The following is a 21,894-nucleotide window of genomic DNA, read 5'->3' as shown; positions in this document are numbered from 1 at the left end:
AAGGGTAGCGGCGTTCGGCGAGGGCGACCGGGGGCAGCCGCCGCCGCTACCGCGGCGGGGGGCTCCGCCCGGGGCAGGTGCGTGGGGCGGCGCCGCTGCCGGGCCAGGCCGGGCCGAGTAGATCCGAGGGCGGGGCCGGCGGCGTGCTGGGCGCTCCTGGCAGGCTGGGCGGGGGCGGCCGCGCTGGGAGTGACAGCGGGGCCTGAGCGGATCCGCGCTGCCCCATGGCGGCCGCCCGCCTCGGCGGCCCGCCCGCCTGGCGGTGAGTCGGGCTCCCCCTCCCGCCCCTCCTCCGCCGCTGCCGCCGCCTCCGCCTCCTGCTCCGCTCGCCCAGCCCGGGCCCGGCCCAGCCGCTGCCGCACGGCGCCGCCGCCGTCGCCCGCCGAGCCCGGGGCGCAGCCGGGAGCCGTGCGGGGGCCATGACGGTGGAGCAGAACGTGCTGCAGCCCGGCGGCGCCGCCAAGGTGAGACACCGGCACGGCATAGCTCGTCCTGGCCCGCCTGCTGCGCCAGGGCCCGGCCTGGCAGCCGGCTGCGCGCCCCTCGTCGCCTCCCTGCCCGCCGGCCTCGCCCGGGCCTGGGCCCCCCCACCCCCGCGGCTGCTCCTTCCCTGCGCGGCCCCCGCGGGCGGCCCCCGCCCCGCCGGCAACTTTTCCACCCTGCAACGGGGGCGCAGCCCCCCTCCCGCCGCCTCCGGGGCCCGTGGGAAGCTTCCCCCGGGCGAGGAAGAGGCGAGGGGGGACCCGGCCTTCCCCGCGGCGCGGCGGCCTCTCCCGGGCCCCCCGCCGCTTCAGCACCGGGCTGGGGCCGGAGCCACCGCCGAGCCGCTGGGGGGGAAGTGCGATGGGGAGTGGGGGGGCCGCCGTAACCCCGGCCCAGCTTCCCCCGGGTCGGGCCGGGTCCCCCCGCCAGCGGCTCGGGGGTGACCCGCCGCTCCCCGTGCTGGGCCGGCGCCGGGGCCCCGGGCGGGCCTGTTGCACTTTGCGGGGAGGGGGGAGCGGCGCGTCGGTGAGGTCCCGCCCGAGCCCCCGGTGCGGTCCCCGGGAAGGGGAGGGGATGCTGCAAATGCACGGCGTGAGCCTCCTCCTGCATGCCCCGGCATCCCTCCTCCTGCCCCGGCATCCCTCCTGCCTGCCGGGGGGCAGCGGCGTTTCCAGCCTGTGACACACGGCTCTCTTCCTGGAGTGCAAAAAAAAAAAAAAGTGCTGGATTTAGGGAGCCGTATTATAACGTGCAGCGTGAAATGGGGTGAAGCGAACGGCAGTGCTTCTGAATCTTTTGCTGTGCAGCAGGAGTTGCTGGAAAATGTTTCTCTGTCAAAAAAAAAAAGGAAACCTTCTAAAGCTCTTCTTTGCTTGAAGTGCACTGGCAGGATAAAAAGAAACCTTTTTTTTTAATTTTTTAAAGGTAACTGTTGTTTGTTAATGCAACTGTTCTGGTTGTGACTGCCTCCTCTTCCTTTTTTTTTTTTTTTTTAAGGCTTGTGATGCTTTTATAAAAGAATAAAGGTATATTTGCTTTGGTATAGTCAGTGTGGAAATTAAATGGCTCCAGTCGTAAGAGTGGACAGTGGGAAGGTGGTGATTAAAGTATAATTGGTTGAAGTGGTACAACTTAGATTGAAGAAGCTCATTTGGAGGGAGAGGCATGTCTCGTCAGAGACTGCTATCATAGTTGGAAGTACTTAGCGCTGATTTTGGCCACTTCAGCAGGAAGGCAAGGGCTGACCCGACTAATTTGGTCTGTTGGTTCCTCAGTCAGTAGTGCTTTGAACTGAGGTGTGCTAGCAAGAGTTTTGCTGCCAGGTCCCATGTGATGTGTGTGTCTCCTGTGTTTAACAACTTCATTTCTTGCTGCTGCACACCTGACAGCTTTTGTGAGCGAGGTTATCTTGTACAAAACCTGTTGTTGATGGTTTACTTAAATATTCCTTGATTATTATATCGGATACTCTGTTATGCAATACTTGGTAGGTGCTGGTCAGAGCTGCCTGTTTGCGCTTTCTGTCAGTAATTCTGAAGAAGAAATGTTAGCTTTCAGCTAAACTACTGCTTGCAGCTTGGTAGTTCAGGATTACTTTAGTTTCAAATTGAGCATAGGTTTAAAGGGTGGCTGGAGATTGATTGTGGTAGATCCATACTGCAGTAAAATGAAAAAAAATAATGAGCAATAATTCTAAAGTTGTAGTCGGCACCTACAGATGGTGATTACTTGCCTAAGTATCTAGACAAACTGTATAAAATAACAGATGTTTTTCATGGCAGGGATTTTCTTTTTTTATTTCTGTTGAATCATCAGATTATTATATTATCTGAAACTCCTTGTTACCTACTTTATCCCTAATTGCATGCTGAGGGGAGGGGGGAGGAAGTCCAGTCTTGAGAATGTTTAGCAACAAAATATTACTTGACTCCAAAGCAAGTATCTCATTGGTTAGTGAGATTAAAGGATAGTTAAATGGATCACAAACTTTAACATTGTTCAGCTTATTTGCATGTAAGAAGAAAAATTGTGAAGGTACAGTGGCCTGATCCACAGTTAAAAAGTGGAGAGGTTACTATACCAGGAAGTCATCGTCTTCCCTCAAAAGAAGAAAATCCCATGCTCCATGAATAACAAGAGTTTGTTCTGGAGACCTCAAAGTTTGTCATGATTGTTTTCTGTTAGTGTGAAGAAACCACATACAAGCAGAAATATATTGGATTTCCAAGAGATGCCTGAGTCATCAGCATACCTTATTCAGAATTGTGGTTCCCAACATTGTTCATCAGATGTTTTCTTACTGTCATACAGGAAGTATGTGTCAAACTTCAGCAGTACTTGGAGATGTCGGTTTGTATTAATAAATGCTCTAACTACAAACAGCCCATTTCCCACTGAAGCTATCTTTAGTTTATTGTGTACTTAAGGCATCTGGATAGGGTCAAATGAAACTCTTTCTTTCATGTTTACTGGTCATCTTGACTCCTAGTTCAAACTTGTAATTTATCTCCTGAAGCAAATAATTAGTCATGTTACTGTCATTGCTTGCAGCTCTTGTGTGCTTCTCTGTCGTCATTAGGTGTCTATAGGTTATCTGTAACATTCATATTAAGACTAAAGGATATGAATAAAGGTAAATGTCCTGGGAAGTTAAAAAAAAAAAAAAGTAGCTTCTGGTATTGCCCTATCTGTATTTCCATCCAGTAAAATACTTTTTGTCAGGCGTTTTGCTGCTGAAGAGCTGAGGCATTTTTGTTGCAGGATTCCCAGTACTCCAGGCAGTCCTGCATTGCTGCTGTGGGGACAACTTGCACTGGTGCACATTTACGTTGATTTTTCTCCTGGAGGAACACCATCCCGGGCTTCCTCTCATGCTGCGCAGACCCTTCCCTCATCCAGTGTCCCTTAAACAGCGGGGTCACCAACAGGGGCTGGGGCGAATGGTGATTTCTCTAGTAATTGGAAGAAAAGATGTGGAGAGGTCATACGTGTTTCAGCAGTGTCTCAGCTCTAACAAATAATTCTTGTGACGGTCATCTCAGAACAGCAGATTGAAGAAGCTGGGTTTTAAAGGGCGACACTTAGCTGCCCTTTCAGCAATGTGTATTATCAAGTTCTACTGCTTCTGGAGAGAGACGGAGCGTTGGTTGATACATGGATTTAAAGTCTGTTTTATCTGTCCTTCGGTTTCCCACACCCACTGTTATTTCAGACCTGTGATTCAGCAGCATATTGGCAGTGTAATCACAGGAATAGTAGAATAAAGTTAGGTGTGTCAGCTCAGCTCTTTTGTGCTTCTTTTGAGAAAAAAAAAAACACAACAAAACCTCCACACCTTTAAGGATATTTACCACTTGAAATAATGCATGGCTAAAAGCAAGGTCTAATACTACTTACTTCCTCTCCTTTGCTTTTGGAGTAGTAAGGAGAAAATTGTGCTAGCTCACCTGTGTGCTTCTGCTCTGCTTGTCTTGTGTATTTGATGTACTTATTGAAAGAGTTAGTTAATAATATGGTACTGACTGCTTTTCTTTCCTGAAAGCAGTAGCCACTAACTTCTTAATAACGCTGTAGCTGTTCATACAGAAGATGATACAGTCATATGTCTCCAACAAACGAAATAGGGACGTTGGTGCAGTCCTGAATGGCAGGAGGTGATCACAAAGAATATCTACTGAGGAGTTGGTATGCAAGGCAGGTATTTTGGGAGTTGTGCTCATTTTTTTTTTTTTTTATCATCTTGGTAGGTGACAACCTTCCAAGGATACAGCCTTTAAAATCTATGTGTTTTGATCAATTGAGTTCAGGGTTTCCTGACCGACTGTTTGCCCTGGTGGATCCAAGAGGCTGCAGGCTCCTGCTGTCATCATGCAGCCAGAGCTGCTCTTGCCTGTGACCAACACGCAGGTGTGCTCCTGTATCTGTGAAATGCACCCTGGGTCGTGTAATGAGGGTGGGTGACACATCTCCCTGCGAACGGGCAGCCTGTGTTCAGACTGTGTGGCAGGCAGGCTCCTTGCGTGGTAGGCTTGAATATGGGGGGGTTATACCTGCTGCTGCTCTTATGATAAGTGTTTATATACCTCCTTTGGCCAGAATGAGCAGAATAACCAGACTGGTTTACTGAAAGTGTTTGCACCAACTACTAAGTAATTTGCAAAAATTATTTGAAATGCTGTGAAGTTGTGCTTTTAGATATAAGCATCTTGTTATGAATTAAAAAAAGAAGTTAATAAAAAAAAAAGCGCTTGTATTGCTTGTAGTTACACCTTCTACAGAGATTCCTGTTTGTATTTTCTAAAAGCTAGAGCAAGCTGCAAAGGTCAGTGGTTCAGAGTAATTTTGAAAGCCCTTGTCAGGCTGGTATGCTGAATGCCTTCTGGTTTTGTGAATGTTCTGATGAATTTTGGTGGGAGAGGGCGTGTGTGTGTGTGTGGTTAGGGGTGTGTTGTTTTTTTTTTTAGTAGCTATGCAATCCTGCTGAATCTTGGAATTTTTTTTATTGGTATAGTATGGTATGAACGTACGCATTTCTCAAACCTTTAATAGCAGTTTAAAACCTGTTGCATTCTAGAAAACCTTTCACAAAAGTTACGTAACGATTTTGATGGTGGTAGCAGGAGTTTACAACTATAGTACTACCACTGGCATCTATCTGAAATAAGTCTTTAAATATCTTTTGGTCCACACCTTGAAAGAAAAATAGTGCTTCAGAATATGAAAATATGAGGTTTATACATTTTCCTGTTAGCCTTTTGTAATATTATTATTTTAAAATATCTTTAGTACTTCCTAAACAACAACAAAAAAAAACCCCAACAAAACCCAACATATTTTTAGACTAATGCTATATCTACAGCTACTAGGAGTGGCACCTACAAAAGATGACAAAACCCATCAGCTTCTAGGAAAAGGTCATAAAGCAAATTACCCATGTCTCAAAATAGAAAAATATTTCACATTTTTGAAAGTGCTTTGTAAAGATAAGTGTGAGGATAATTGAACAGTTGCTTTTCTTGCACTCTTATGCCTGAAAAGATACATTACAGCAGGAAGTAGCATCTCGCTAATCCTGTGAATTCAGTTGTTGTTCACAGACTTCTCTAACTGGAATGAAAAATAGAATGAAAGATACATTTATACGTTTTCTGTCCTGTTTTTGGATAAATCTTCTTTTCTTCCTGGCTGAAGAGCACACCCAAGTGTTGACAGTCCCATTATTCAGTTAGCGAGAAGCTGCCTCCATAACTTTGGTGATGTGCATGGTTGGGTTGAGGGTCACCCTGGGTGCTGGGCGCTGATCCAGCAGCTGAGTTGTTAAATTGACTTGATGCCCCAGCCGACCTGAAGGTTGTTGTCTCAGGCTGGGCCGAGGTCCTTGCAGAACTATCTGGGAGGTGTCTAACCCTTATGCATCACCCATGCCAGGAATTGCTGCATCAGTCAGCCCGCCCTGTACGGCCGTTGCTGGCGGTGACAGTGATGTGGGTGGGGGGGAATTATTCAGGCACCCAGGGGTGCTTCTAGGGTTCCTTTATGTTTTATTGCTCTTAGATTTCTGTAGTGAAGATGCTGACTTGCAATTCCCAGCTGGTCATCTGGCAAAAGCTAAGAGTGAAACGTGACATTCCTGGTATTCCTTAGCATAAAAAGTAAACAAAAGCGTAAAAGCATTGTCTTCACTTAACGTGTTTTCATGTAGGAATAAATTCCTTTAAAAGACCGACTTTTTGGTTTTGTTTGTTGTGGTTTGTTTTTTTTTTTTTTAAATTATTGACTTCTTGTCTTTCTTATAAAACAGAGCTCTTAAAAATCTGAGGAGGGCATGCGTGTGTGTTGCCAGGACCTGGACCGAGGCAGGAAAGTTTTTCTGCTTTCACTGAGTAGGAAAGCTACACGTGTGGGAGCAGCTGTTCTGGGAAACGAAAGTATCCTGAGCGCTTTCACTTTCTAGTTCTCTTGTGATAACCAGTGTGATTATGAAAGGGCGGGAAGGTTGCACTGAGTCCCAATAAAGGTTTGTGTGTGTGTGTTGGGGTTCTTTGTGTTTGGTTTCGTGGTTTTGTTTTGTTTAATTTTATTTAGATGGATGTGTTAAAACTTCCCCACCAAAGCCCAGTGACTCAGTTACTGATGCGATGGTCTTTAGTCAGCAGATAGACACCTGTAGTCTGAGAGCATTCAGCTTCTCAGGAGGGGGCTGTTGGCTCCTGCCTGGGGTAGCAGCGTAGCATCACGATGCAAATAACAAGCCAGAGTATTAGGTGACTAATGCAGGAGAGGCTGTTGTGACAGCATATTTCTAAATGATTTTATGAACGCAGGGTAGACTTCAGTCTTTTTTTTTTTTTTTTTTTTTCCCCATTAGGAAGTAAAGACTGCTTGTATGAGCTGATGATTACACTTCATCAGTTGGGGTGCTGTTAAAGAAGTCAGCCACTGCCAAGAGTAGAAAATATTTGACTGGAGCGAATATTAGTTCAGTTTCACTAGTTCAGTGAAACTAATATAACTCGCATGTGACTTCTGCCAGAGAGCTAAGTGTGCAATAAATGGGGCGGTAACTCCTCCCATTCACTTCGGGACTGTGATACGTGCAAAGTTCTGGTTAATGAGTGGTCAAGTATAATTAATAAGGAAAAGCTAGTACTGTGAATCACAATAGTTAGTTGCATGTAAAACTATGCAAAATTGAAACTTGTTTTACGAATTCTTACTGTTTTTTATTATTGAAAAACAGAGAGAAAATACGGTGACAAAGTAATCTAAAGCTGTGAGGCTGAGGTAAAGATGCGGTGGTGAGCTGCTTTCCTGCTGAACAGGATAGCGGGGGCATGCCTTGCATGATGGTACAGACTCGGGCTTTGCGCCAAGTTGAAGGAAACACTTTTTCCTGTTTCCTGCATCAGGTTGGCAAAGGGCGTCTCTTGCTATTCTTTGTGAACACTTGTAACTCTTAATTTGGCAACACAGTCTTCTGAACAGCGCATGTCAGGGGTTTTTTTTTGTGTTACCTTACATTAATGCTGTGCTGAATATACATGTTGTCATAAGCTGTGTTGTGCCAACACGCCCCAGCCAAACTCACAGGTAGCATGGAGAGCAGCCAGAGTGTGTGCTGTGGCTGAGTACAATCACCATCTAAAATGTTGCTTTCTTACAATGAGAGAGTGCAAATTTTAATGCTGTATTGCAGGCTTTAGATCTATCACTAGATTTTTTTCAGCACTTCAAAACTTGCAATACACTAAGGGTTCTACGGACCAGTAACTGAAAACTTTCATGACGCTTCCTTTTGAGTAATCCTGTCCATGGCACCTTTCTGGTCTGTGTTACCATCCCAGTTTTCAGAAGCAAATAAAGGCAATGTAAGTCTGTCTCTTTGCTGCAGTGGGTTCCACCTCCCTGCCTGGACATCCGGGACAAGTACGCCGGTCTGTGACCTGGAGTGGCAGAGGTGTTGTGCTGCCTTCTGCTGATGAAACCTGCAGGGCTGGATCTTCTGATTGAGGGGTGGTTTTAACACACTGAACTATGTAGTAGCTTTCCTGAACGTGGTGCAGAATTTGTGGTTTTAGGCTTTAACAGGAATGAGATGTTAAGCAACATTTTGAGTCAATATTATTGTGATTCCGATGAAGTGCTATGAAGGAAGAACTGGGTCCTAAGATGGTGTAAAGGACAGATTAACACAAAATGTTGCAAGTAGGACACTGATAACTTCAGACATCTGTGGCAGGCTTTGCGAGTTCTTGTCTATTTAGTTATGGACTGGTTTTCCATGTATTCAGTAACATCATTACTTCCAAGCATTCAAAAACAATGAAAATATTTAATCTATTTACACGTAGACTTTTGCAATTTAAGAAGGCGCTGATTTGTGGGTTGTTTTTTTTCAGTTAGGTTTCATTTTCATTCTTTTGAAAATGTCATTAGCTACATACTTTTGCTTTTCTTTGCCATAATGGATAAAATTCAGGAGCATGTTGAAAGCCATCATCGTGAGAGTTTCCCTGAAACCTGATGTTACCTGATGATGGGACTTTAACAGAAACAGCACTGTTGTGAAAAGTGACAACACTGAGTATTCAAAGTTTCAATGTAGCTCTCTGAAGTAAGGATGTTGGAGAGGTGGAATCCAAAGAACATGCGGTGTGGAACAGCTTGAAGGCCGGAGTGCAACTAGCTTAACTTTGGAAACATCGCCTGACACAGATTTGTGTATGTAAAACACTTTTTTTTTTTTGGTAAGGCAGCATAAATATCGTTATGCAAATTATAATAAGTGTTATTCTGACATGCACAGCTTTGACTTGAAGCTTTTGTTTATTGTAGGTTTCTGAATTATTTTAACAGGTGCATTCTTGCTGAAAAAAAATAATACCCCGCACAATATTTCTTTTAAAATGTTATCAACTAATTGGCAACAGTCAAGCTTATCAAAGTTTAGGTGTCAAGCAAATGCAGATTGTGTTTATAATATACTTGACTAAAGCTTTTTTTAGCCATCGGGTGAAAGCGTATTTTTAAGGTTTAGAGTAAGTACATGTAGACAGAATAATGTATTTAATAAAAGCTTTTCAGAGAGTCATTAGTGTTTTCAAGGCATGATCTGTAGCTATTTAAATTTAATTGACCCTTGTATCTTACTTTGGTCTAGACAGAATTCATGGAAATTAATGCATGTGATAAAATGGCATTATATGCTTCTGTGGCTCCTTCCTACCAATTGACGTGTCATTATTTCAATTGTGTTGTACTTTATAATCCAGAGGGCTCCTTTTAATTAAGACAGGATGTTCATTTGACATTAGGGTCTGAGTCTGTGATGTTAAGAGTTTTTTTTGATTGTGAATTGGGTAGCTATATTTAATGCCATCTATTGTTTTTGGTGAATAGTGAATGTTAGGCTTGAGTTTGTGAATGGCTTCTGTGATAGCTGTTCTCACAGCTGTATGAGTTAGGTTAATGGTTGGACTTGATGATCTTAAAGGTCTTTTCCAACCTAAATGATTCTATGACTTCAAGAAAAGTCAGATACCTGTGCTGAAAATTTCTATTCTTATTCTCAAACCAAAAACGACTCTTTCTGAATTTCAATAAAATTTCAATTAAAAAAAAAAATCATCTTGAGTAGTTGAATTTAGCTGTGTTTTTACTGGGATTAAGCCAGGCAAAAAAAAAAAAAAAGTGCTGGGTGGATGTTGAAAATAGTATTCATTCACATTCAGGTATATGCTTTGAGGGTGCTTTAAAGTAAGCATCTGGAAAACGCTGGGTAAGCACAGGCATGAGGCATTCTTCATTCTTTTTAAAAGAGGAGGAGATAGCAAGAACAGACTCCTACTCCGCTTTCCTTTTGTGTTCAGTTTCATTTTATTCCTCTGAAAGTTAGCTACTTTGAAAAAGAAGTTTCTCCTGGGACCACAGCTGTTGGAAATGTACCTTTTTTTTTTTTTTTAAAACAAGTCCCAAAGTGCTCAGGTATAAATGGCCTGGTTAGAAGACTGAATACTATGTATTTCATTGTACACCAGAAATCTTATGACTGAGAAAGCATTTCTGTATTTTGCAGACTTTAACTTCTGCTTAGTTTTGGTACAGAATCATGGGAAAATATGTGAGAGAAAGGTTTTAATCTTGTAATTTTTTTTTTAAGCTAAATAGCTTTTGAACAGCTTGCAGAATTGCATTCTGCTTCTTGGTATTACCTATGTTCCTATTTGTCAGCTTCTCTTTTTCAAATTCTGCTCGTCTTGCATGTAACCTCACCTGTTTGAGGACCATGCTCTTTTCATTTAGAGACTTTCCCACTATCATTTTCTTTCCTTACGTTAGAACCTTTTGATTATTTTGTGGTAGTAATCGGGAAGATTTTTTTGATCCAGGGACCTAAGTTTATAATTTTTTTATTTTTAGTGGGGTAGTAGAGTGAAGTCTTCTGTTTCTTGCTGTATTCCTGTACTTGTTTGGAAATTAAAAAATATCAACGTATTACTGGCAACGTTTAAAAGTTCCCTCCAGTCTTGCATCTGTTTTATGGGACTTGATGCTGAAAGCCCCAGAACATCTCTTGTGATCGCCCTGGATGGACCATAATTGTCCCCTCACCTGAAGCTGTCTGGGCTGCTTTTTTGGGTACAGCCTGCTGTAACCTGGGTAACCTCTGGATTTATTGATGCTAAAGATGGACAGGTTTCCCCATAGCCACCAGTTCCATCTCTTGCTAACTTGACACGTTTCCTTGAAGCTTTTTCTGGGGCTGATTTAAAGAAGGCTGGTAAATGTGTGTGTGTGCAGTGTACAGACTCTGGTGTGTTGTTGTAGACAAGGGGAGGAATTTGCAGCTGCTTGCCATCTCCAGCAAAGGTGCCAAGGACTCTGTTGCTTTGTGACCTTACTGAGTAGAAAAGGGTTGAAAATCTTGCTACTGGAATTTATTATTTCTGTTGTTTGATGGTGAATGTGTTGGCATAATGCTGCTGCTAGGAAGGCAGCACAGAATTTTAACTTTTTTTATGTTTCAAATTATTTCTCAAAAATGTGAACTCTTCAGAGGAGTCTTTCATATCCCTTTTACTCAGTCAACGTATGAAGTTTCGGATAGGTATGAGGTGATGAAAGATGTCAGAAAGTCACTATTGGTGATACTGCCACCACACCACTGAGACAGGGAAGACTGACAGGGCTAAATGATAACAACTGGTGGTTATAAACCAGAGTTGTAAGGTTCTTGAGTCCATGTCCTAACATATTAGAATATAACATGTTCAGCTTCCTCTGGGAGCTGAGGCAAACGTGCATTTCAATATAAGGTTATTCAAAGCCTGTTAAAAAAAGCCACCACCAAAGATCCTCAAGACTTTCTTTTTTTTTTTTTTTCCTCCTTGAAAGAAAATGTCCTAGAAAATTTCTGTTGCCCTCTGTGGAATGCACTGTTGAATTTACTATTTCTTTAATTGTGAGGTAGTAAACTTATATGCTGATCCTCAGTACAAATCTCAGCACCTTTTAAAATACTGTAGTGCCTCTGTTGTGTTTGAGGTTCACTTTAATTCTAATGTCATCTGCATCTGCAGAGGTTGTTACCTAAGGGAAATGAAAGCTGCTCGCTGACCTTCACAGGCCGGCAGTCCATGGTGTTGGCGGTGGCCTTTCTGCAGGGATGCAGCACGTGCCAGCGTCGTCCTGGCGCTTGACCCAGGAAAGGCTGTCTCACCGGAGAAGCTGGAACTGCTGTCAGAAACCTGTCACCTTGCAGGCAACCTGTTAAATGCTGCCCCGGATTTTAGGTGACTTAGTGTTATCTGTAGTCTCTTTCTTCTGCAGAATTTACTTATTTATTTTCCGTTCAAGCTAACTATGTGTGTCTTTTCACAGGATTTCATTTTAAATGATTAGTAGAGGGCAGGATAAGCTATTAAATAATTTTACTGAATGTGGGAAATAATGGAGAAAAGAAGGCTCTGGGGAGACCTTATAGAGGCCTTCTGGTATCTGAAAGGGGCCTACAAGAAAGCTGGAGAGGGACTTTTTACAAAGGCATGTAGTGATAGGATGAGGGGTAATGGCTTCAAACTGGAAGAGAGTAGATTTAGATTGGATATCAGGAAGAAATTCTTTCCTATGAGGGTGGTGGAACAGGTTGCGCAGGGAAGCTGTGGATGGTCCATCCCTGGAGGTGTTCAAGGCCAGGCTGGATGGGGCTTTGAGCAGCCTGGTCTAGTGGGAGGTGTCCCTGCCCATGGCAGGGGGGTTGGAACTAGGTGGTCTTTAAGGTCCCTTCTGACCAAAACCATTCTATGGTGCCTGGCTTTTCTGATGGAATTTCCTCTTGTAATGCACCTTGGATTAAAAGTTGGGGTGGGGAGATCCATTGGCGCAGGATGAGCTCACCTCCGGAAGACATTCCTGCAGCAGGGCAGAGGTGCTCCCCTCCGCTCTTCTTCCCCAGCCCACTGTGTCCTCTCACCTTACTTCTCGTGGCCTGGGAGGTGGGCAGCAGCAGGCAGCGCCGTTGGGAGCTGCGTACTGGCTGGCCGAGCAGCTGGGGGCAGCCCCCGGCCCCCTGGGGGGTGCTATAAAGGGTGCAGGGGGAGTCCAGGGGTCTGGCCGAGGTGGCCTTGGGCTGCTGAGACTGCTGCTCTTGGCAGATAGGAGGGCAGGTGTGCCTGGGTACGTGCACACTCGGTGATCTCAAGGCCTGTTTCTGTAGGAAATCAGGTTAGTAATGTTTTTTTAATCAGACTAAATGGAAAAGCCTTTATTGAAAGGCTTTCTGTTTTTTTTTTTTTTCTTTCACTATTCAGACCAGACAGCTGAGTTCTTTGCCCACATGTGTCCCTGCTATTGAATACCGTGGACTCTTTGTAAAAGACCTGTCTTAAAAAATGCAATTTAACTTTTTATTTAGGATTTCTAAGCTGTAATACTCTGAATTTTGTGTGGAAAAATTGTTTAGTTTGTGAAATCTTCTCTGGTATCACTTACTTAGAGCAGATAGCAGAGCTGTTCTCAGATGAGGTGGTATTTTTGATACTTGTGCCATTAACAGTTGCAGTAAATGAGATCTTTCTAGATGCGAACACCTAAATGAGGGAGAGGAGAGGATGCGGCTTCAGCCCGTGCAGGAGCGTGCCTGGGTGTGTGCCTTCACTTGTGTGTTGTGCAGCTTTGACCACCCAGGCACACCGGGAGCATCAGATGCCTGCAAGTGTGGTGTTGCTGGATGAATTTTATATTCAGCTCTAGTTGGACTAAGTTTTTTGTGATAGTGCCCGAGTAGAATAAGAACTGCAGGAGACTTTTTTCCCCCCTCAGTTTTTCTCACTTGATAAAAATAGGATTAAAATAAAGGCAGAGAAACAATTCAATCTCATAAGGCTGCTGCTCCATGACAGTTTAATCCAGTGAAAATAGGCACAGCCTTGGTCTTGTCCTCCCCTTGCCCCAACTCTGACTCTCACTAAGTCAGCAGGAAATTAATTAAAAGCAAAGAGCGGCTCTCTGACGGTATATTGAGAGCCCGGGCTGGCTTGCAGGAGCTTCAGGCAAGTGGCAGTGCTGGCTCAAAGGGAGGAGTGGCTCGTGGCCAGAGTGGGTGGCATCTGGCAACACCAGCCCAGGCTGGCCGGCACTGGCAGGAGCTACAGCCTGAAGGACAGCTGACTCGTCAGAAACAGCTTGTGGTCTGACAGCCCCTTTAAACTTTAGTGTTTGCAAGTATTGCAGAGACTGGGATCCCACTGATTTGAGGACGCTTGCAGCTTCCAGGGTTGGTTTGTTTGTTCCTAGAGTTGTTGTCCCTGTTCTTGTAATAGCAGAGCAAGAAGAATGAACGAACTAGTTTGTTGTTTTCTTGGGAGCTCTTCTGTATTGTGCGGAGCAGGGTGAGATTATTGTGATGGCTGGTTGGAGAAAAAAAAAAAAAACAACGTAAAAAAGCTAAACACTTGAATGGACTAGCAGGACTGCCCTCTCGAGTTGAGAGGTAGGTCTTAGCCTTCAGTGACAGATAATAAATGGGTGATGAAAGGACTTGTGAAGAGCCTCAAACGTGAGCCAGAATAGCTTGTGTTTGGTGTGACGGTTTAAACCGGATTTGGGATGTAAAGGAAAATATCTCAAAGCTGGAAGTTAAAATGTGGATCTTTGCAGCATTGTTTTAGAACTCAGAAAGACAATATTTCATGAATTGTTTAAAAGATATTCAAAAGGACACTCTTTAACAGCTGCTATAGTAAAATTATGATACCCCAGGCAATAGTCTTTCCTGTGAGGAGAAAGTCTGTGTCTTGGTGATACTACCTGGGCAGACACTGTAAAATTTAATATTCAGGCGTGATGGTAAATGTCTATGAACAGAGGAAAAAAAAATTAAGACGGAAACTTTTACAACAGAAAGCAGCCGGTGGTGACTGGAAAATATGTGTGTGTATATTTATATACACGCAGACTTAGCTGTGTATCTGTCATCCTCTAGCCTTGTCTCCTTTCTATCTGTATAATGTTGCTTATCATTGAGCCCCACTGGTTTTAATTTGCTGTGGCTTGTGCATGCTGTTGGCATCTCTCTTGATACTGGGTCTGAACATGGTTGAGCTGGGACTGTGATGTGAACTGAGGCTGGAGTGTGCTGCTGGGACATGGCACTCATGGGCTCTCGGAGGAATCCTTCTGAATTTCATATGTAGTTTACAGATAACGTGTTCTGGTGCTTCGAAAGGCCCCCTGGCTATCACTGATAACTAATCACCCGTCAGATTTGGATCAGAGCAGAGATATTTTTGCTAATTACTGTCAGTTATTGGTGTGTTGTAAGAATCAAAAGTGATTTTTTTGTAAAGCAAACTTTGCTGTGGCCATTCCAGTGAATACAACCTTGAAGCTTAACCTGCACCTAGTTAAAGGCTGAAGGATTTGGGTCTCTTCAGTCTGGAAAAAAGACGAGTGAGGTGGGATCTTATCAACGCTTATACTTAAAGGGTGGGTGTCAGGAGGATGGGGCCAGGCTCTTTTCAGTGGTGCCCGGTAACAGGACAAGAGGTAATGGGCACAAACTTGAACACAGGAATTTCCATCTAAACAGGGGGAGGAACTTCTTTCCTTTGAGGGTGGCAGAGCACTGGCACAGGCTGCCCAGAGAGGTGGTGGAGTCTCCGTCTCTGGAGACATTCAAAACCCGCCTGGATGCGTTCCTGTGCAGCCTGCTCTGGGTGACCCTGCTGTGACAGGGGGGTTGGACTAGATGATCTCCAGAGGTCCCTTCCAACCCTGCCATTCTGTGATTCTGTAAATGAAACTAAAGATCTCATTGGTTTTATGGTAGTTAATTAGTTTTTAGAGCTGTTCTCCTTGCTATTGGGAAGCTCTCTGTTGTGCAGAGCAGGGTGTGAGAAATCATGATGGTGGTTTAAAACACAGACCTCAAAACTCTCAGTCATTTTACATTTCTGACACCTTTTATGTCTTACAGTAAGTACTAAGGCTGTTATCCTTTCTTGATTATAAGCCTTTCACTGAAGTTTGTTCAGGAGTAGTTAACAGTAAGAGCTGGAGATGTGGAACTAAGCAATTCTTCACATGCTTCTTCACTCAAGCAACCATGTTCATAAATCAGTTCATAGACTAATTTTAAGCCAGAACTTCCGTTACATTTCTGTTGTTTGTTCCTCTTTTGGTGTGGAGGATTGGTTTTAAACCATGTTGCTTTGATGGAAATGACAAGGAAATGACAAGGTTTTTGAGTTGGTTCACACTTCTGTTGTGGTAGATCACACCATTTATTATCATGTTCTTGTAAGTTAGTTTAAATGGCTTTTGTTCCTTCCCAGTGTTTACTCTTGCTTTGACTTTATAATGACTACTCATATTGCCTTTAGCCACTGTTTTCTTCTTCTTCGTTGTTGTTGTTGTTCTTTTTTTTTTTTTTTCTTTTTCACTGAGGAAAACCAAATCTCTTGAAAATGCAAACTGAGCATGATTAGTTGTAATCTAGGCCATAGATTGGCAGGGCTATCGAGTTGGAGTCCAGGGCTGAGTTTCAGTACTTCTGTGGCCTGAGAGAAAATGAGACAAAATCCACTAAACATGTTCAAGGAATTAAGTTTCTGTTGCTTTCTGAATACTCTCCATGTTATCCTATGTATGTACTCAGTGGTGCCTTGTCCAGCTGCATTATTACTCCAATATTGTAACACCCCAGAATTTGCCAAGGAAGACCCATATAGTAATAAGGTGATGCTTCCCCCTTTCTTTTCACTTTTTCCCCCTCAGCTGTGTAAGAACCCTGGCTTTAGGGTCTCTCTCCTTCCCTATGCTGTCCGTGTGAGTGTGGAAGAAAGGGTGTGAAGATACTTCCCCTGCCTAGGGGTGGAGTAGCTTGGAAAGTCACAGACTTTCCCTCTGTGAGCTGACAGAGTTTTCTGCTCATTGCAACAGTATTCCCCACGTAGGTGATGATTTGGCTTATGTTTAGTTTTTTTGGTAAATGTGTATAACTATCTGAGGTGGGTTTGCCTTATATTTAGTGTCAGTAAATACTAACCAAACTCCTCAAGCCTCTCTTTAAAATCCGATTTCGAAAAGTTTAAATATTACCTTGGATTAAAATAAGTGTAAGTGTTATATGTTGAGAGTAAATGAGACTCTCTTTTTTTTTTTTTTTTTTTTTGGGCCACAGATATGAGGCTCAGAATATTGAGTGTTTGCATGAGTGCGTGCGCTTGTGTTGTGTAGAATCCTTAATATCAAGTCTTGAAATTCATTGAGAAGTCACTTGTTAAAGCATTTTCAATTGAAGTAGTAGACCTTTGTTATTGTTCATGGAAACCATAGAAATGTGGCGAGAGTATTCTGAGTATTGTCTTGGTGAATATAGATTTACGTGACACTATGATGAAGTAGGATTTTTCCTTGAATTTTTCATGGAGGACTGTATGCATGTAAGTAATGCACTTAAGCCATTTCCCCATGAAACTTGTATTTGGTCCAGGCTGTGGCAGGCTGAAAGTTACTGCCGTACAGTGTGTCCTTGAAGTAAGTTTGCTCTCAGTCTGGTTGCAGGTGGGTAATTATCCACTTTGCACAAGCTGCTGCTGTAATTGGCAGGTTTTGGCAGTCTGCGCACAGCAGTCCCGCACTGAAATTCTGCAGTCTCTGTTCCTGTCCTTTGCTCCCCACAGGTGATTTTTGTCCAAGCCAAAGCTGAGAAGCATTTTGCATTTGTGTGTGTATAAAAATATATCTTTACCTACTTTCTTGGTGGATACAATGTCATGCGAGAGGTTTCTCTTTTCACGACTGAACAAAAGGAAACCCAGTTTAGCAGATACCAGGCAAGGGAACCTAATTCCGCTGTGCTTTAGGAAGGTACTGTAAGAATGAACACCTTAAAGCCTGTGCAGAGATTTAACTTGGTCTTTGCACTAGCAAAATACTGCTTTTAAAAATATATGTATACATATACTCACTTCTTCATTTACATATTTATATACATATGTTTAATCTACACACACACACACAAATCTTGAGGACAGAAGTGGTATAACAAAGCCTTCTGGAGTTGACTCTGTTTTCTTGTGTTTCAACTTGGTATCTTCATGGAAGGAGTTGGGTTTTATTTGCCTACTTGGAATTTGACCAAGAGCTTATTTAGAAGATGTTTAATGTGTCTGTGTTGCTGGAAGCCATAATGCTCAGCAGTGTATGTGGGTCTTCTAACTGTTCCTGGGAGATATGATTAATGTGGCAGAGAATAACATTCACGGTAGTAATTGAGGGTCTTTAGTATACTTGTCCTTTGTACATTTCCTAATTTTTGTTTGTTTGTTTGTAGTGAAACTGAAAGCCTTTTTACAGAAGATTACATTCCTCTAATCCCTCAGTATTCTTCTCATTACAGCAACACCATAACAGGAAATGAGTTTATTAGCTACTTGTATGCAAACAGTACCATTTAGCAGGTCCTCAGCATCTCAGGTTATGTTAGAATTGTCTTTAATATTAAATATTTTGTGTAATATTGTTCAGGTTTTTGTCCAACAAATTGCTAAAAATCGGTGTTACACTGGAAAATAAAGCAAGCAGGTTCTATGTGGAGGAAGTGAGTCAAGATGCTGTTCTCGGCATTTGCATTCCCCCCCCCCCCTTTTTGTCTCTAGTACAAATATTCATCCCTTGAAGGAAGGGATACCCATAGTTCATTTTCATTATGTACTATTTAAATGAACCGCGTAGTGATGCAGTAGGCCCTGTTTTCTCCTGGTAATGGTTGGGCCATCTCATTTATTACTAAGCATACAACTATTTCTCTGCTTGGAAACTGAAGAGGGTTGTTTTATCTTCAAAGTTTGAAAGCGCTTATGTTGCAAATACAAATATTTGGATATTGCCATGAAGAAAGCCAAAGCTTACATGTACTTCTTCAAAAGATACAGAGATGAGAAAATAAAACAGATCAAAAGGTGGCTAATTTTTTTCCCCAGATTTATCTGAAGTACAGTTCAGAATTAGTCAACATACGAGATGCACCCTGTCCAAAAAAGCATTGGTGCAATTTAGCTTTTTGCTCTGATTTTGATAAGTTATCAGAGTTTACAGTACTGTCGTGGAACTAATTTGGGCACAGTATCTCCCTAAGCAGATAATAGTGTAGGTCCTTTTCTGCTTCACCAGCACTGGCACAGCTACTGAATATGCTATTGTGTGAGATTATAAACCAGATAATCTTAATTGGGCATTTCCTGAGAGGAAGGGAGGGATGGCTGAAAAAGAATTGGAAATAAGAGCATGCATTCCTAATATACAAATTTGGCCCCCATCCAGGAAAATGGGAGAATTTCCTGTTAGTTAAAATCTTCCAAGAGCTGAAAGCGTAGAGATACATACCACATACCTCAGGGAGCCAGAGGAAGGGGGAAGGCTGGGAATAGCTTGTGCACGAAAGCCCTGGGGAACCGATTGCTGCGTGATGTGGTGGGACTGAGGTGTGTGAGCAGCTGGATCTCAGGGCAGCTATAGCATCAGCAGACAATCTCCTTTGCCTGGCCAGGGATTTGGGTTGCCCTGCAGCACTTGCACTGGCAGAATCTGGTGTCGTAGACCAGAGCCTTTTTAGAGTTGAGTCAAATGCAATTCAATATGTGGGTATGTGAGTTTTAATATATATATATCTGTGTGCATGTATAACACAAGACATTTGGTGGTACATGTACACGGCAAATATACATGGTGTATTGACTCACTAAACCGGAGGATCTGTGCTATAGATAAACTACAGAATCTGTCATGTAAATTTGAGGAAAGGATGGCAAACAAAAGTAGATACAGGCAATGAGCTCTGAAAGAATTGAAGTGGGTTTCTTTGCACCAGTAGTTGCACTTGCTTCTGTTAGAATAATCTCTTTTGGATCTGCATTTGAAGAGAGAGGTTGTTTATTAAATTGAATTAAAGTGCAGTGAGTTCTAATTGAGAATTTGAACCTCTACTAATGCAAGGTTGGAAAAAATAGGGAATTAGGGAAGAGGTGTGTTGGGGGGGGGGGCAAGGAGACAGCTTGCTTATGTTAGGACTGCTAATTGTGTTCTGAATCTCCCTTGCTGACCTGATTTAATTAACATAGTAGTATAGATGTTTCAGGCATTAGTAAATACTTGTAGGCTGCCTTCTTCATTTTTCAGCTTTGCTTTAGTGTAGTGCGAGCTTTTTTTGCCTAGTTTTGGTAAACCTTTGAGTGAATTATGATCATAGTTTTTTAGAATATCTATCTACATTAGTGTTTGTGGACATTTAAAGGTCTATATGCTAGTCACTTCAACTCAAGATAGCCCAGGCTCTAGGAAGAGTAAAGCTTCTGGGTAGATGTAATTGCGCAAAGCATTGATAGGAGGTGAGGAGGGTGGCTCGCTTTGTGTGTGGAAATCTGTCCTAAGTATTCTATTAAATATCAGTTACCATACAGAAGAGACTTAATTGTTTAGTGGTTGCATTAGAACTCAATCCCCAAACTTCAGTCATGGGAAGCAGTAAAATAAAATCCTTTTGTAAGATCATCCTAAATGCCACAATAGCATGTACTAAAGGAATATAATTCAATACAAATAAGCTTCACCTGTTTTGACTTTAATTTAGTGCATGTGCACTAGACTGATAAAGTTACATCTAGAATGAAGTAATCTCAGCTCTCTGTATGTAAGTACAATTGTGTATCTTAAACTTCTTACGTGAAAAGAAGTACAAAAAGAAAATTTGATCTTGCTTTCTGACTAATGAATGAGGGAAAAGTTTGGTAGTAGCTGCCTGCACTGTCATTTGTAATGAAAAGAAACAATTACCTGTACTAACACAGTTTCATGGGTGATAACATGTTGTCAACATAACAGTAAAGGAGAATAACGGCAAAGTTAAACATGCAGTTGCAAGAAAGGTCTGTGCACAATAACATGGTGTGGTTATGTCGGATTTGAGAGGATGAGGGGAGAATGGTGAATGCATGTGAGAGAAGGCCACCAGTGGAATGGTGTATTAAGGAGTTCTTAACTGCCTTACTCAGTCTCAGAATTGTTTCTGAAGACCTGTTAGGTAGTCTGTTAGCAGGTAGAATCATAGAATCACAGAATGGTTGGAGTTGGAAGGGACCTTAAAGATCATCTAGTTCCAACCCCCCTGCCATGGGCAGGGACACCTCCCACTAGACCAGGCTGCTCAAAGCCCCATCCAGCCTGGCCTTGAACACTTCCAGGGATGGGGCATCCATAACTTCCCTGGGCAACCTGTTCCAGTGCCTCACCACCCTCACAGTAAAGAATTTCTTCCTAATATCCAATCTAAATCTACCCTCTTTCAGTTTAAAACCATTACCCCTTGTTCTATCGTTACACTCCCTCATAAAGAGTCCCTCCCCATCTTTCCTGTAGGCCCCCTTTAGGTAGTGGAAGGCTGCTATAAGGTCTCCTCGGAGCCTTCTCTTCTCCAGGCTGAACAACCCCAACTCTCTCGGCCTGTCTTCATAGCAGAGGTGCTCCAGCCCTCTCATCATCTTTGTGGCCCTCCTCTGGACCCATTCCAACAGGTCCATGTCCTTCTTGTGTTGAGGACTCCACAGCTGGACACAGTACTCCAGGTGGGGTCTCACCAGAGGAGAGTAGAGGGGCAGAATCACCTCCCTTGACCTGCTGGCCACGCTTCTTTTGATGCAGCCCAGGATACGGTTGGCTTTCTGGGTTGCAAGTGTGCATTGCCAGCTCATGTTGAGCTTCTCGTCCACCAGCACCCCCAAGTCCTTCTCCTCAGGGCTGCTCTCAAGCCATTCTCTGCCCAACCTGTATTTGTGGCTGGGATTGCCATGACCCAGGTGTAGGACCTTGCACTTGGCCTGATTGAACTTCATGAGGTTTGCACAGGCCCACCCCTCAAGCCTGTGAGTAAGAGAACATTTTGATCAGGTGTAAACAAATTAAATTACACTTTTTTCTATTCTTGTAGTTTTCTTCCTTCTGGGAAGGGAAGTATTTAATCATTCTTTGACTTCTGTGTGACTTGAAATAACTCAGTTAGAGATTAATGGCAGCTTGTCCACATTTACCTGAAAAGCGAGTAATCTCTAAATCGGTGTTTGTGGCCCCAAAGCAGTTTAGGTCCGTTTGAGGTATTCGGAATCACTGTTAATTTTCCTCTTAATTTCTGTCACTTGTAACTAGGATGCTTATGGATTCTCTGTGTTGTTCACTTAATTACAAGTTAGAAATTTTGGAGCTGAATGCCTTAAACTTTTGGCCTTAAAAAAAAGTGTATTTAGGTACTTAAATCCTCTCTTGATGAGAAAGGAGCATCTCTGGGTCTGGTCTGGTCTGTTAAATGTGTATGTCCTTGGGAAGGGGGCCTGAAACCACACCTTTACACTGGAATACTGA

General features: G+C 43.2%; 1 protein-coding gene across 3 annotated transcripts in view; it reads left to right on the top strand.

Moving 5' to 3' along the window:
* The first annotated feature begins 289 nt into the window (after positions 1-289).
* USP25 (ubiquitin specific peptidase 25) overlaps positions 290-21,894 on the top strand; it is a 96,500-nt gene continuing 74,895 nt past the window's right edge. For 2 of the 3 annotated variants that reach the window (XM_054202469.1, XM_054202450.1), the window contains exon 1: positions 291-464. In XM_054202469.1, coding sequence (XP_054058444.1) covers positions 420-464 — 45 coding nt within the window. In that variant the 5' untranslated portion in view covers positions 291-419. Of the gene's footprint in view, positions 465-21,894 lie in introns of all 3 variants that reach the window. The other variant, XM_054202461.1, reaches the window with a different exon arrangement.

This window comes from Rissa tridactyla, chromosome 1 (genome assembly GCF_028500815.1).
Source record: "Rissa tridactyla isolate bRisTri1 chromosome 1, bRisTri1.patW.cur.20221130, whole genome shotgun sequence".
NCBI classification, from domain to species: Eukaryota; Metazoa; Chordata; class Aves; order Charadriiformes; family Laridae; genus Rissa; species Rissa tridactyla.
Note: the sequence above shows the minus strand (reverse complement) of the source record. Positions and strands in the feature narration are given on the sequence as shown.